At 44.8% G+C, this 15,720-nt stretch overlaps 1 protein-coding gene across 1 annotated transcript in view; it reads right to left on the bottom strand.

Moving 5' to 3' along the window:
- Positions 1–15,720, bottom strand: part of slc25a26 (solute carrier family 25 member 26) — a 46,557-nt gene that overhangs the window by 30,141 nt on the left and 696 nt on the right. Inside the window, exons 2-5 of the mRNA XM_068720217.1 lie at positions 14,735–14,891; positions 13,234–13,352; positions 7,075–7,179; positions 6,666–6,713 (exon numbers count right to left, since the gene is read on the bottom strand). Coding sequence (XP_068576318.1) covers positions 6,666–6,713; positions 7,075–7,179; positions 13,234–13,352; positions 14,735–14,891 — 429 coding nt within the window. The remainder of the gene's footprint in view (positions 1–6,665; positions 6,714–7,074; positions 7,180–13,233; positions 13,353–14,734; positions 14,892–15,720) is intronic.

Raw genomic sequence — 15,720 nt, forward strand, 5'->3', positions numbered from 1 at the left:
TCACAAAAAATATGAACTCTTTCATTAATCTGGCATGGTTTGAATTACTATTGTGGTACATGGAGCACGAACATTAAACCATGTAATCCCCTTGGCTCAAATAAACAGCAGCTCCAGCTTGGACTGCCGTGAATGTAGATGAGCGTTAAATTATGAATCGGTTTGAACTCCTCACCTCTGCCGGGGTTTAGTGAGGTGAACGCTCATGGTGCGAGTGACACTTTATATATATATATTTTTTCCCCATTAGACATTAAGCAGTGACATCACAGCGTGACCCCTTGACATTCAGGTGGTTTGTTCCAGATGCTATCACGATGATGGTTGTGACTGAGGAAAAGGGGGCAGGCATAGCTGGATGAAGGGGGGGGGGGGGGGGGGGGAGCGTTGCTTCTGGAGAGCCTCATGTGACTGTCTGGGGAAAAAAGGACACTTACGCAACAGAAAACCTCGCAAACTATAAAAACAGTCCTGCAAATCTAAAAAGGCAAATCATTGTTCCAAAAAGCCAATCAAATAACCAAAGAGTCATACCTTACATTGAATTAAAAGTTGCCCTAAATGCACAGAAACAAGATGTTTTTGCAAAAGAGGGGGGGAAAGGAGAGGGAGAAGGATGTGCGCCGCCGCTTCTCATGAAAGAGAAGTGGCGTTGTAATTACTGCGTGCTTCCAAATGTCTGGCTATTGCACCACATTGATTTATCCTCCTTCCACTCCCTTAACTCTCACCATCTCCTGTCACTCACAGGATGAAGTGGAAATAAGACGTTTCTGTTATGTAGAGTGGATCTGATTGAAAGTTTAACTGGTTTAAAAGGTTTTCCTACAGTCAGGCTGTCTGACTAAGATAGAATTACAGTTTAGGCAGCTAGGGTATTATGTCACTTTAATGCCTTTTGAAACTAAAGTGGAACAGGTGTCCAATTCAAACAGAATCTACATGGCAAGAATTGCTGTCAGGGGAATAATGCTTCACACTCAATCCTGTGTACTGGCACCAGATTCCAACATACAGGGGGCATTGACACGTATTTCCTTCCACATGACATCCAAACCGCTGCTGTCCCTTTTCCCTCTGTTACGGACCCATTACCCCCCCCTGCATTGCCTTCCCACCCCCCCTCCCCCCCACACACTCAGTCCCTTGCCAGGCCGTCGGGGCTGTGCATTATTACAAACACATGTGCAGCACCAAAAGGTTTTCTGCTCGGATTGAGACAAACACGCGTTAAGTTGTGGGAAGTAAACATAGCCCCAAGACCCAGAGACCCAGACTAACATGGCCACCGCGGTCAAAGCACTCACACATTCAGCAGAGTGGAGAGGCATAAAAACAACTATAAAAAACAAATGCCTGGCAGTAGGTATTTGTGATAACTCTCAACACAGAGATCCCCTGCATTCCAAATTGCAGCCACAATGATGGATTTTTTTTGGAGTGGATTAAAGAGCTCAATGGGGACAAATGCACTTAACGTAAGTGTGTGATCCATGGCTCTCAGTGGCACAGACTTCCAATGCATCATCCTCAACGGGAACCGCAGAAAGCCCTGCACCGTCCCCCGGGTCAAATATGCACTGAGCAGCAAGCACACCTGCGGGGGGGGTCCTGACAGCATGGTAGCGAACTCCTCGACTGTAGAAGTCATTAATAAGACCAGGTGTTGATTGTAGGAAGGTTCCTGAGGTTTAGTTAGATTTGCAGCAAAAGCCACCGTGCCAATGTCCACCCCATGGGGGGGGGGGGACTGGACTGTATGGATGTACAATGAAGCACAGAAGAGAGTGAAGATACATATTGTGTTCACGTAACCACACTAATGTGAACGACAGGTGCAAGCCAGTCACTGTGAACGGAAGCCCATCCATCTGTCATCCAGCGCGGCGGCGGGAGTAAACCATCACTCCCTCGGTGTGGCGTGTGGTAAAGTGATCATCCAGTGACGAAGAGGAATCGTTCTCCGTAGCTTAAGAGGGCCATCACTCTTCTAACAAGGGTCGGCCCGACCCGCAAAACAACTTGAACGAGGGCGGAATCCAAGACTGATATTCCATTCCTCAAGCAGGGTAGACGGAGAGCGATCCATCAGAGCAATGAATACTGTTAAAACTCACAATGTGAAGAGACGCATCAGGTGGAGGCCCCTCTATTACAGCAGTGGTTGACTGCCTTTGAGTTCCCGTGAAGGAATTCTAAACAGTTCTATCGATGTTTTAAGTTAAGGAGTATGTATGTATGTATATGTGCAGTCTGCTAATCCAATGCTAGATCTACAGTGAGTGTGTCCTACACTGGACTAAACACCCAGGTGGGCCTAAGCCTCTTCAGTTGTTTCTCCTTATCACAGAAGCGGTCGAACGCCCCTCTACGGGTCAAGTCCTGTCAAGGGTCAGATCTATGGAGGTCAACAGGTTTTCTCAGGACTCTTAAGCTACTCATTGATCACAGTGTAAACAGATAAGGCAGCACCAGTAGCTGGTGGTCTTTAAAACCTTCACCTCCATTTTTGAAACCAATAGAGCCAAACTCCATTTCATCGGCAGCTAATTCTACCGAGCTTGCAGAGGCTGATACAAATCTTCTTCTTTGGCCGTGTAATTGCACAAAGCCACAAATTGAAAATGGCTCTTCAAAATCAGTCCAGAAATTAAACAAGAAAGCACAGTCATCACGCTGGGAGGCATTACACTTAATTTTCAACTGACAGTTTAATATTTTCCTTGGTTTGGTTTCTCTTTTTTACTGTGTGATCTTGTAACATTTTCCATTCCATTTATTCCAGTTCTGTTAAGCTTTTTAAGGTGTCGACACCATCTAGAAGAGTTGGTTTGCTGTCTGGCTCGAAGAGACTAATGGCAGCTGCTCTGACGAGGTCCGACTCTAAACACAAAGCAGGAGGAAGCCTCCGATCCTTCACGCGTGTCCCACAAATCCTGCCTTTACATATGTTAAGGAAAATAAACACTGTTTGCTTCCCCTGCCACGTCTCTCTTGCCTCTGTCTGCTCCGTCTCTCCCGTGCTCGGCCTTCGTCATGTGAGGGTGTATAAACACGAGCCTCTGTGGATCAGTGCGCACAGAGAACAGGATATGAGAGTGATTCCCCCTCACCTCTCCCTTTTGAACCTGCGTCACAGACAGTGAAAAGTGGCTCCTTTCCAAAAAAAGAAAAAAGAAAAAGGGCCACGCAGGGGTCAGCTCTGCTCTGCTATGCTGCATGCCTGTTGACTCGGTTTCAATCTCAGCATCCCAGCAGAGGAAGCAAACAATTCCCCCCCTCGCTGCTCTGCACGGACTCATCATAACTCAGTCATAACTCAATGAACACAATGCAACAACTGAGCTCTCACCACGTGTTGATCTCAGGAAGGTTCCCTGAGCTTTGGTTAGATTTGCAGCCAAAGCCATGGAGCAAATGTCCACCCCAGAGGGACTGAATGTCTGAGGGAGATGTAAAATAGGTGCACGGGCCAACATGGCTGCACGATGAGGCTCGGTAGAAAGTGCAGAAACAATTGCATATACAAAGCTAGACAAATGTGAATGACAGGTGCAGCCAGTCATCCAGCGTGACGGCGGGAGTAAACCGGCACTCCCCGGTGTGAAGCGTGTGGTAAAGAGATGATGATCATCCAGTGACGAAGAGAAAACGTTCCCTGTAGCTTAAGAAGGTCATCACTCTTCTAACGAGGGTCAGCTCGTCCTGCAAACTACTCAAACAGGATGACTATTACTAATACTCAGGAGTGATATGTGCTGGTTCTCTTGGCGTTCCATGATATTAAACACAAGATCTTTGGGTTTTGGAGTCTTAGTTTGGCAATACAAGCAGTTTGCATACGTCAACTTGAGCTTCAAGAAGTTGTGATTTTTTTTACATTTTATGGACCAAACAGTTAATTAATCAATCAAGAAAACAATCCACAGATCAATTAAGAGTTACAGGTCTGGAGGATTGTAGTGGCCAAATGCCTTACTAAGACAATTTATGTTGGTCTTTTCATTTCTCACCCACCCATCTGTAGTTAAAATCCAATTCTGCAAGTCCTTTCCTTCAGCTAAACCCCCTGAAGGAGGAAGCAGAGAAGGGATCAAGCGGGGATTGAAGAGGAGAAGGATAGAGAGGAAGCAGAGATGTGGTGGGGAGGAACCTGGATGGAGAGGTGTTTCATAAGCCCTTCAGCCAGATCTTATACCTCCGGTTGCCAGGTCCCAGCTGTTGGGGTGGAGAAACGTGAAGGCTGATTCAGGGCCTGGCTAAGAAAAAAATATATACATAACGCCAGTAAAAGGAAGACCGGGGACACATCTTTCATTAATAAACTGTTCAGTCTCATTTAGAGAGCTCAATTACCTTCCTGTCCGAGTGCTTACCCACTTAAATATGTGAAAATGGATTTAAATAAAGTGGCTTTCCGAGTGAGTAGGTGAAAGAGCACAAGTATGAGAGATGCATTTAGCGTAGCCGTATGCTGCAGTCAATCAGCCGACGCTCCAAGCTCTTCAGTCGACTGTGTCAGACACCGTCAGCTTCACTTACACCTATCCCTCCGCAGCCCCCCTGCCACCGCAATCCTAAATCACTATCTAATAACCCATCTCAGGCTCATTACTCAAACTCAAATTGGAGCAGTTTAGATGAAATCCGAGATCACCTCACAGCGCTTTTAGATAAAAAAAATACAGGGCTCGGCATTAAAATAATAATAAAAAAAGGCCATCATTTTCAGTGCAGTGACTGCGGCTCATAAATGCCATAAAGCTGGATTGGTGTGATGGGGGAGCAGAAAGGGGGGGAGGTTACAGAGGGAGAGGGGATTGAAGTGAAATGAGATGCAAACATCTAAGACAGTGATAATCTTAGCATGCCATCTAGTGGTAGAAGTTGGTACTATTCAACAGGAGACGCTTGGGGTGTCCTGTTAGAGAAATAGTGGATCATGTCAAAACGACAGGTATCACCAGATGATTAAATATAGATGGAGTCTGGGTTAATTGTATTTTCATAAAATGAACAATTGATTAACAATAGATGAACATCTTAAATGTGGTACTTAAAACAAGTGTAGTGTACTTAAAATACTGAACAAAGTCTGGCTGATGTTCATTAATAAGCCTGCGTTTTTGTAAAAGTCAAATAAAGTCATTTTTCACGGCACAATTTTATTCACCGCAATCTGAATCTAATTGATTTCATGCTCTATTCAGCTGGAACCCAAAAGGTGCCGATTCAGCACACGACTTGACAGTTTCTTTTAAGGAGAGGGTAGACCACAGTAGAGATTAATGTGGTGCAAAAGAAAAAAAAAAGAAATTGAATGTCTATTAGTCAATAGTTCAGATGTTGGCGTCTAAAGAAAACCTTAGGGCATTGTTGTGTGTTGTGTAAAATCCACCATAACTGTTTGAAACTTGTTCTCGATGATCTGGGTTTGTTGGATGTGGGCTTTTGCTACACATCCTGCACTAATGTGATATCATGGCCATCAGAAATGCCTTCTGAGCCCTAATGAATGTATAGCACAGAGAGGACCCCAATTAGTGGGCCAGTGAGGGAGGGGAGGCACGACGCCGTCCCACATAAACAAACTTATCTTGACAGGGTCGCTTGTCCAAAGGAGGGAGATAGGTGGATAGCGAAAGAGGCCGAGAGAAAATGAATTACCTTCCTGACACACGTCAAAGCCAATCACCGCAGAGCATCCCTTGCCGTCCCCGCGCCCCAAATCCCTGCCACCACCGTTGCGTTTCATCTCCCAGTGTTAGTATGCACACAGGCCGTGCGCCAGCCTCCAAATGTATTCATTTATTCAGAGCCCCTCGGAGAAATCACAGTGTCTTGTTGTCCTTTTTTTTTTTTCCCCCGGCTGTCCAGATGGAATTTGCGTGAATAACATCAGTTTAGTGAGGCAGAAAATAAGTACAGGCTAGCACAGCGGAGGCGACTAGATTACACCCTCACCCGCCTCCCCAAAAAAAGAAGAAAAAAAAAAAAAAAAAGGATGGAAAGACAAGTGTCACCTTCATACACTTCTTTCTCCATCTCTGCCCCCCTTTCTCATTTTCTTTTCCACTTCTATTGAAACTCATCAGGCGAGGCGAGACAAGGGAGAGATCTACACGGCTTATGCTGCGATTATTTAGTGTTATCATGCACTGCAGGTGCAATTAAACAGAAGATCATGAATCAAAGAGCTAGAGCGGCTTTTTCATTTACAAAAAGGTGAGCGGCCATCGAGGGTGAAGCCCGATGCTCATTTATCCGCGTTTTGTTTTGCATTTATAACGCAACTAATTGCATTAATTAATCAGATGTACTTCTAATAGGGGGCAGAGCATCTTGCATACGTAATTGAATGAGATGGAGAAAAAAAAACCAACTAAATCAATATTTCTTACCTCAATAAAGCCCGAGAGAAATTAAAATGTCTTCAGTCAGAAGAGTGGAAAGCCTCAATATTCGTCCAGCCTATCAAAAAGAATTCACTACACGGCCTTTAAGGAGTCTGGTAATTGTCTTTAGAATAAACTCTGGAAATTTATGTAGTAGCTGTAAGAAGTGCTTCGCAATTACCTAAAACTAAACTTTACCGAAGACATAACAAGTATGCGATCTTATTGGTTGAGAGGTGAGGGAGAAAAACACATTTGAAGTAATCCTACCTCTCTGAGAACCGTAGACCCGAATCCTCTGTACAAGCCTCGCACACCCTGAGCAGAGATAACAGAGCAGAACAAACTTTTATTACAATCACAGACAAACTTTATGATTCAATAAATAGAATTTCTGTAAGAAATCATGAATATTTACTTTACTCATTTTACATGGTGCCAAGTTCAATATTTCACAATGACCACATGAAAAGTTTTTCAAATTAATCTGTGAAATATATAAAAATAAATAATTCCCTCTTATTTAAACTTTCATAGACAAGGCCTTTATTTCCACAGGTTGTGATAACATTGTACTCATTATGGTTTTAAAGCCTTTCTGATGGCCAAAAAAAAAAAAGATCAAAGTGGTAATAAACCAGATTTATCCTCTAACAAAGTGCCTCTGATTGCTGTGTACCTCTGCTCTGACTGTAGCCAGCAGCATGCGGTAGGTGGTGGATGAGGGGGAGGCCTGGGTCCTCTGTTTGACCACCTCCGTGGGCACCCGGATCAGACACGCCACCTACAGGACGGAAAGAGCACGCATGGGTAAACGGTGTCGCCTCACGTACAATCTCAATCTACAGTGCTGCATTTGCAAAGGGCTTTTGATAGCCACAATGTGTGGCAGGTGGCCATAGTGTGGCACGGCCTGAAGTGAGCGATTACATCGTGCTGGCGGGCTAACGGGCGCTTCAGTGAGCGTCCAATCGGGCCAATTAACAAACCAGTACACACAGCAGACATGACACCTGAGCAACAGGTAAAAAAAGGTGACTGTGTATCTGCGTCCGAAGAACACGCGCTTCCATCAAAACACACGGACAGATCCAGGCATGACACACATGCACACCTCAGTAACCACACTCCCAGCCACAAGTTCCAAACCCATCCACCATATGTCAACAAAAATATGGACTGCCAACAGCTAGTGAAGATAGACATGAATATTTATGCTTCATAACTCCCATCGCCTGAAAGGCAGGCAGGCGGGCGGGCTGTGGCACAGCTGCCCACCTGGTGACTTGATTTCCCATTTATCCCTCATCGGAGCGGAAATACCGGCTAACGGCAAGCAATCTTACAGAGCGATTGGTGAGCCGCCCCCTTGCTGCGACTCCCCTCGGTCATACAGATGCCAGTCTGCTGGTGCCACCCTCGCCACAGCAGCGTTGTGTGCGTGTGTGTGTGTGTGTGTGTGTGTGTGTGTGTGTGTGTGTGTGTGTGGGGTGGGGGGGGGGGGGGGGGGGGGGGGGCGGAGCAAAAAGAAAGAGTGATGCAGGAACCGCAATAAAGATAAAATGCTTCCCTGTCATGTTTAGGCTGCATCTCCATTCAGCTATCCATACTGATTTAGCGTTCCGGAGTTTTAGATGTGCCGGGTCCTGGAGGAAAAGGCTCTATTGCCGTACTCTGCGAGGAGGGGAAGGAGGAGGGTACACCCCCCCCCCCCCCCCCCCCCCCCCCGACAGCTGTTAGAGGGCTCACGTCTGTCACCCACTCGTCTCCTCTGCCAGACACCAAGGACACCTTATGAGCAAGACCGTGAATATATGTGGAGCACAAAAGGAGAGGGGAGACGTTCGTAGTCCTGGAAGTCACGTGAAATCACAGACTGAGCTGTAGAAGACTTCACAGACATGCAGGCACAGTTCTAGCTCTGTAAATCTAAAACTCCTATTTAATATTGTTCATTATTTGCTTTATTTCTCAGCTTTGTCTTGACCTTCAATGTATCACTTCTGCTGCAGGCAAATGTCAGTTCTTCCTATTTTCAATACACAAGGAGCCCAAAAAACCTCATTATCTGTACATAGGAGCAAAAACAAAGAGACTTGAATGAGTGCCTTTGAAGAATTCAAGCCAATTCGTATTGGTATTTCAGGTGAGCAGGACTCGTAGTCTAACTGCAACCTCACCATGGTGCAACAGTACCACCAAGTGGCCAAACATCCACCTGCATCGACCTCGCCGCAATAACTGAGCTGGCTGCATCCATCTCAGAGATCTCATTTGCCCTCCCTTTGGTCAACTTACCATTTATAATACATTGTACATCATGTTTTTCCCCAAACCAATTCTCCAAAGGGCCAGAATAAGGCAGCTAAATGGAAAGAAAGTGGCTATGACAAGTAATTACTGACATAATTGGATGGGGGGCCTGGAGATGAGACGGCCTTTCCTCTGCTGTCACTGCAGAGAGGAAGGCAGGATGAGCCAAAGATTATACCAAATAAATTAGGGACATTGTTTATTTGGGAGTAATTTGCGCGCCTAGAGGTGGGGAGAGTGATGCCGAGTGGATAGAAGATAAAGCGCGCTGCCTCTGAGGCCATTTTAGATCTCTGAAAACAACAGAAAATGGGGAAGCATGTTGATGAATCTGAGGGGTGCGTGATAAAATATGATAATAGAGTCATATCCTGTGTTGAGATGTAGAGGTAGTATGTCATCACAGTTTAAAAGAAAGAGCCAAAAAAAAGAAAGAATGACAGATTTAGGTACAGTAGATGTCCCTCAACTCCGGATTGTTGCCTCATGTTTAGGACAGACGCTTGGTTCTCGGCAAGTAAACTTATAATAAACCCACTGGCAGTCTCTTAAATCCCTGCAACCATTCATCTTTATTTACAAGCTGTTGGATTCGTCAAGCAGCGTTAATTAGGAGGCTGACTGCCGGTGATTGGAGCCTTTCCGTTTTCCCTCGGCCTGTTGTTGTTAATCCAAATGACGGAGCGTGTTTTCAATTTACAGCACCGGCCGCCAAAACAACAAGGTAAGAAGATGACACTCAATCACGGGCGAAACCCCCGGTATGGAATGGGAAATTAGCAGAGATTCCAGCGAATCAATCGGCAGATTGAGTCATTACACCCCCGTCCCCATCCCCACCGTCCCCATCCCCCCCGTCCCCCCCCCCCCCCCTTTGCTACATCTTTATTTTGCCACTCATGACAGTGGTCAGGCAATCAGGCACATGATTACTATTTGGCACCATAAAGAGACAGCAGGTAAGAAAGAAAAAAACAGGCAGCAACAACTATGTGCTTTAAATATTTGGATTTATTGGAAGTGGAAGTAAACATGCTCTGAAACACAGTTAAATCTGCTGTTACACTAATCTATAGTGGAAAAATAGTGCCTTCCCACTAAATGTCATATCAAATACAGTAAAGTGAAGCCTGTGTAAAATCTACATGTCGGCCCTTGAAAGACTGTACTGCATGAACCATCACATAAACTAATTAAGACTTTTCTGGATTTTGGATCACACGCCCAGTCCTAGAAACACATCACAGCACCAAGAAAGACTGAAAGACGGGTCGACAAAAGGAAGGAAGGAAGGAAGAGATGGAAGAAAAAAAAAAAAAAAAAAAGGTCATGAAGAAAAAGGCAAGAGATGAGGACACTGAGTGTCTCCAACTTTTGAAACAACAGCCAATAAATCACGGAGCGTGGCGCTGCTCGAAGGCGATGCATGGATTATTTCTCAGTGCCAAGTTAAGTGGCTGCCAGTTTCTACCCCCAAAAACTCCTCCCTCCTGCTCCCTGCTCCCCCCCTATCTTGTCATGTCACACTGTATTTTCCAGTACATCCTCCTACAGATGTGTGCTGCTGGTGGTGGTGGTGGTGGTGGTGGTGGTGGGGGGGTTTATAGATGCGCGAAAAACCTGCCGCCTGGCCTTGACAAATGAGCTTTCAGGGCAGACGTCGAGCGAATGGGAATGAAGATAAATCTGATCTAATGGCTGGATAACAGCCTGCTAGAGCCTGACAGACGCCATCAGCTTACACATTCTTTATGGGCGCGTCCCAACACCGCACTCGCACAAAACAACAGGATGCTTCTGGCAGTGTGGGGGGGGGGGGGGGGGATTTCTCTCATTGTCTTGACCCTCTCTTGTTCTTTCTCTCTGCAGCTTAGGTTAGGTTCATATGAAAAGGGTAACCATCAAACAGCTGGAGTAAATTTCTGCTTTACATCTGTATTCTTAAAAGTATATATTTCCGCCACCCGTGATCCTGAATCTAATAAAGGAACTTATTTAGGTCTTAAACTTTAAACTTATTATAAATATTATGATTCCTGTAAGTTATCATTCTGACATATGGAGATTCTCCCTATGAGCATACTGCATATGCTCAACCATTCCTCCTTCCCCTGGATGAACATCTGTTAAACCAAACACTCGACTATAAACACAAATATTACTTCGATTCAGGTGTGTACAAGTGTTTTCTTTTCTTTCTTTCAATTCCCCTCGCTTACTTATTGCAGTATTAAATGCTGAGCTACAACTCCCTCTGGAACGACCATAATACACTTTGACTGAAGTCCACATCTAGCGAGTTTGTGCCAAGTTGAGCACATCATAGATAGATGGAGGCTCGGGGATAGGATCAGCAAAGAAGTAAGCACCATAAAGCTTCTGCGGTGAATGTTGCCGAGTGGAAACAGTTGGTAAAACACCCCGCCTAAGTGGACTCCTGGGGATAGGATGGTGGGCTGATGAAGAGGTGGAACGGGCAAGTCAGACAAGGACCAAAGAACAAGTTGCATCTTCCTCTTTAAGTTCCTGTGTGAGTCAAAGCCGGCCCCCACCCAGCTGCTCCCAGCAAGAGAGAGAGAGACACACACACACACACACACACACACACACACACACACACACACACACACAGGTGGAAGAGCTGCAGAGAAACACGGTGAAAACAAGAGAGCAAGAGAGTCTTCCACTGGCAGAACAGAACATATAATGCAGAGCGGAAGATGAAATATAACGGCGCTAAAAATCTGTTTTGAGTTTTGGATTCATGTTGACAATGTGGTTTGTGTTTAACTATTCAAGGACTCAAATGAATAACGGTGGCTTAAACCTGGAGGACAAACACACTAAAGTGAGCAGGTACCTTACGGAGAGGGTCACACCTCCCCTTTTAAAAAGGCCCTTTACCGCACAGAAATCATGTGAATGATGAGAGATTCACGTTCTAGCTATCATAAAGCAACCTTCTTAGACAGAACTAATAAACGAGCAAAAACAAAATGCTGCAATATACCATGGTAAAAATAAAAAATAAAAACATACAATGGAGGAAAACAAAGGACTCAAAATGTTTAACGAAAAGACAAAACTTTTGTCTATAAAAATGTAAAATAACTGTTTTAAAAATGGCTTCCACAATTTTTTCCTGAATCCATGATGAGCTCTCAAATTGTCTGTACTGTCCTAAGTCAAAAGGTATTCAATTCATAATGATATATAACAGAGAACATCCTGTTTCGATTCCTTTTCTATCAATCAACGAATCAACAGAACTAGATTTAACAAGTACATCGCTGCCAACGTGCTTCAAAACTCAGTCAAATCTCATTAGGGATGACTGAGGGGGCGATTGCATCACAGTGCGGGTTGTTTAGGCCCGGCACACCACTCGGGGCAGCACTAGGTTAGGCCTTTCATGGCTAAGCCTGAAGATTACTCTATTTGAACAAGACGTATCAAGTTGCCAGGATGCAGTGGGATACCACCGCCCGCCCGCCCGCCCGCCCGCCAGCCCCCCCCCGCCCTGCTCTGCTCCGCTCCGAGGATTTGTGCCTTTGATGTGCTGAAATCCAGAACAGCGGGGAAGGGGTTAAAGGAAGCCGCAACCTCAGCCTCACCTTTCACACCGACTATGCCGCAGACAAAAAGTGTTAATAGCTACAGTCCGACAGTATCTGCATTCACTGCTACGGTGATTGTGACAACCAAGAGGACGGAGGACAACTCTTATTGAATCTGTGCTGGTATAAGAGTAACATGTGTCCTCTTCTCAACACTGTGACACACCAAGACACGGATAAAGTCGAGCCCAGTGAACATCCTCCCGTGTGGAATGATCCCATTTCATAAACATGCAAAACTTGGCTAAATCACATCCATCCAAAAGCCATGAATACTAAAAACCTAATATTTTGAAGAAAGCCATGATGGTATATAGCAGGGGGGGGGGGGCAACCCCCTATCCCTCTACCCCCCTTTATGCCAAAGTGAGTGCTCGCGGCCCCCATAGGGCTCAGATTCTGTGGCTCGCTGCGAGTGATTGGGACGGGATGGACTGAGGAAATTGCGCTGCTCCTTGTTGGTTTCAAGCCTGAATTCCCCAGACTAAACTGGCAGAGTCTGGTGGGCCTGAGCTGGGAAAGCAGATGAGTAAATAGGCAGTAATGAGATCTTATTTACCCGGCTAGTGGGAGAAAATGCTGGGACAGTCCTGAGGAAGCCCCCTGAACTCACCCTGCTGGACCCCGTGGCCTACAGCCAAACCCCCCCTCCTTCTGCCCACTTTAACAGTAGTCTGTGAAATTTTGAAAGGCAATAACGTCAACGGACACGCCGGTGGTGGCGAAGGAACAAAGAGGGACGGAGTGTGCGTAAAGGCAGCCGGCCTTCTAGGACTGGGACAACAAAGAATGAATTAGGCCAATACAAACATACATGAGTTCAAAGTGTGCCGGCAGACTGAAAGTGGAGTAGAAATCCAAATGAAAGGAGGCTAAAGTTGGGAGAATGAGGGAGGAGAAGGACTTACTATTTCTCCCAGGGAGGCGGCCAGCATGTGAGTGACAGGTGCCACGTGCGGTGCAGCCAGCGCTCCGCCGGCGCCGAGCAGGGACTTTGTGCATTCGTAGGTGACAAAGAAAGCAGCGGCTGAAATCAAGCAGAACCACAGCCATTTAAGGCCCATTAGTCAACCAGCATACAGCAATTAATATCCCTCACTACCACTGACAGGGGAGAAACCGCGGCGTGAGAGTGTGTGTGTGTGTGTGTGTGTGTGTGTGTGTGTGTGTGTGTGTGTGTGTGTGTGTGTGTGTGTGTGTGTGTGTGTGTGTCAATTGGGGTAAAAGCAAAGAAAGTTATGTGTGTCATGCGGATAAAGTTCATTTCTTTCTTAATCATTCGTCTCATACATTCATCCTGCAAAAGTTGTATTAATTCATTAATTTTCAAACTGCAGCAAACAGATTGTATTACATTCAAACCAACAACATATGAGTTGAACATCTCATGTTTATCATTCTGTCTCATTTAATAGTCAAAAGATGTTGATTGATGGTCTATTGATTATCAAATACCAGAGCTTCTATTTGCAGCCTTTTAGAGTAGCATCAATCCAAAGTGATTCTTTTAAATATTTGTGTATTTACAACTTCTTCCATTCAAAAGGTCTACGTGGGAACGCACTTGAAAAGATTGACTTGGTGCCTCTGCAATAGTATAGATGGAAGAAGTTGGTTTATGGATGCAATGCTGTTGAGAAAGTGAGACTCGAGGGCTGGATATGTTGCAGCTTCCTTCAGACCTGCAGATGATCTGCTGCCCACCAAAGGGCTGATCAAGATGCTGGTTTTGAAAAGTCTCGTCACGGAGCAATCTCGGTTAGGCAGCTACACTAAAACCAGTTAAAGAAGAGCCTCGGTGCATCAATCATTTTAAGGTTCCACCGTATTAATCTGACTCTAATAAATTATATCCTCAAAAAAGTAAATTTTAAGAATCCAAGTCCTCGTTATTCTTGTCATCGTATATTACCATAAGTAAATGTCCTCAACGGCCAACAGAGCCAGCGAGGATGATCTCATCAAGAACTAAATAAAGAACAGGGACTTTGCCACCGCATGTAATTGTTTCAGGAGAGTACAAGCTGAATGCCTGCCTGACACTACACTACACTACAAAGTAAATCAATTAAACTACTTTGACTGTGAACTAGTAAAATGATCCATGAAATCCACAGCAACAAAAGTCCAAAATAAATGAATGTGCAACAACTAAAAGAGTCTCTAAACACCGAACGCAAACGGACACTTTGTGGATATTATGATCGACGCGGAGCAAGCTCAGGTCTCCACACACAAAGCACAATCGTGGGTGTTTTAGTAAGAACATCAATTACAAAAACAACAACAAACAGTGGACCTTCGCATCATATATATATATATATATATATATATATATATATATATATATATATATATATATATATATATATATATATATCTCCAGCTATCACAACGAGCGTCATATACCGTTGGGGAAGGAGCCGACAGCAGCAGATGGGACTCCGGCGTAGATGCCCCTGAAGCCCCCTGCCTTGTGGAAGCCCTGCTGACTCTGCAGTCTTGTCTTTACGGTGTCCAGAGGGAAGAGGGTTAGATCCACACACATCCCCGCACAGCCGCCTGCCTGGAGAGACAATTACTCTGTGAGACATAACGCAGCATTACACCACGCCATAACACCGGTGGTGGAACACATATTCAAATCTTCTACATAATTAATTAATTGATTTTTTGGGGGCCATTTGGGGAGGGGGAACTCAACAGGCTGGATACACACATTTCACAGACACGACGTAAGATGAGGGATAATTTGGAGTCACGTTTCCGGTCTCCTGACGTACAAATGTGTTTTGGTCTCCAACTTCTGAGGGACACATCTGTCTCTTTAGCCTCTAAAGGCTACACTATGATCACCAGCCATTTGTCGAGTCGGTGTGCCTGCTGTTTGGTGCTGGGCAGGTAGTGTACAGCAGGTTCACCCAAGCTTTTTCCCTGAAAAACAGCCATCTGCTGCAGCTATAAGCGACGCTGATGAGAGCTAATTCACACACTGATGAGTAGTTTAAATCTACAACAATGCATCATAGTTTATATAATGATCGTATGTTTTGCATTTCAAATCAATTTCAAATTTAAGTGGCTTTAATCTGTCTGGTAAAGTAGCAAAGTAAATAAATGTCAGTAAAAGAAACAAAAGAGCAGTGGAGTAAACAGGTGGAGTAAAAACGATAATATCTCCTTCTGAAACACTGATGATTCATAAGAAAACATAACTAAAGTGGCCTATCGTCATTGAGTGTGACGATAGGTCGATATAATAGGAATAACCCACCAATGTCTCCTCAGAGTGCGGTGGATACTTCACACAGAGTTTAAAGTAACATTGAACAAAAGTACTTGGATATGTTCTTACTATGTATCACTATCTAATTTAAAACAGCCTAATAAACTAG

The sequence above is a fragment of the Cebidichthys violaceus genome, unplaced genomic scaffold, assembly GCF_023349555.1.
Source record: "Cebidichthys violaceus isolate CVI_PGR_0920_01 unplaced genomic scaffold, fCebVio1.0.p SCAF_25, whole genome shotgun sequence".
Classification (NCBI taxonomy): domain Eukaryota; kingdom Metazoa; phylum Chordata; class Actinopteri; order Perciformes; family Stichaeidae; genus Cebidichthys; species Cebidichthys violaceus.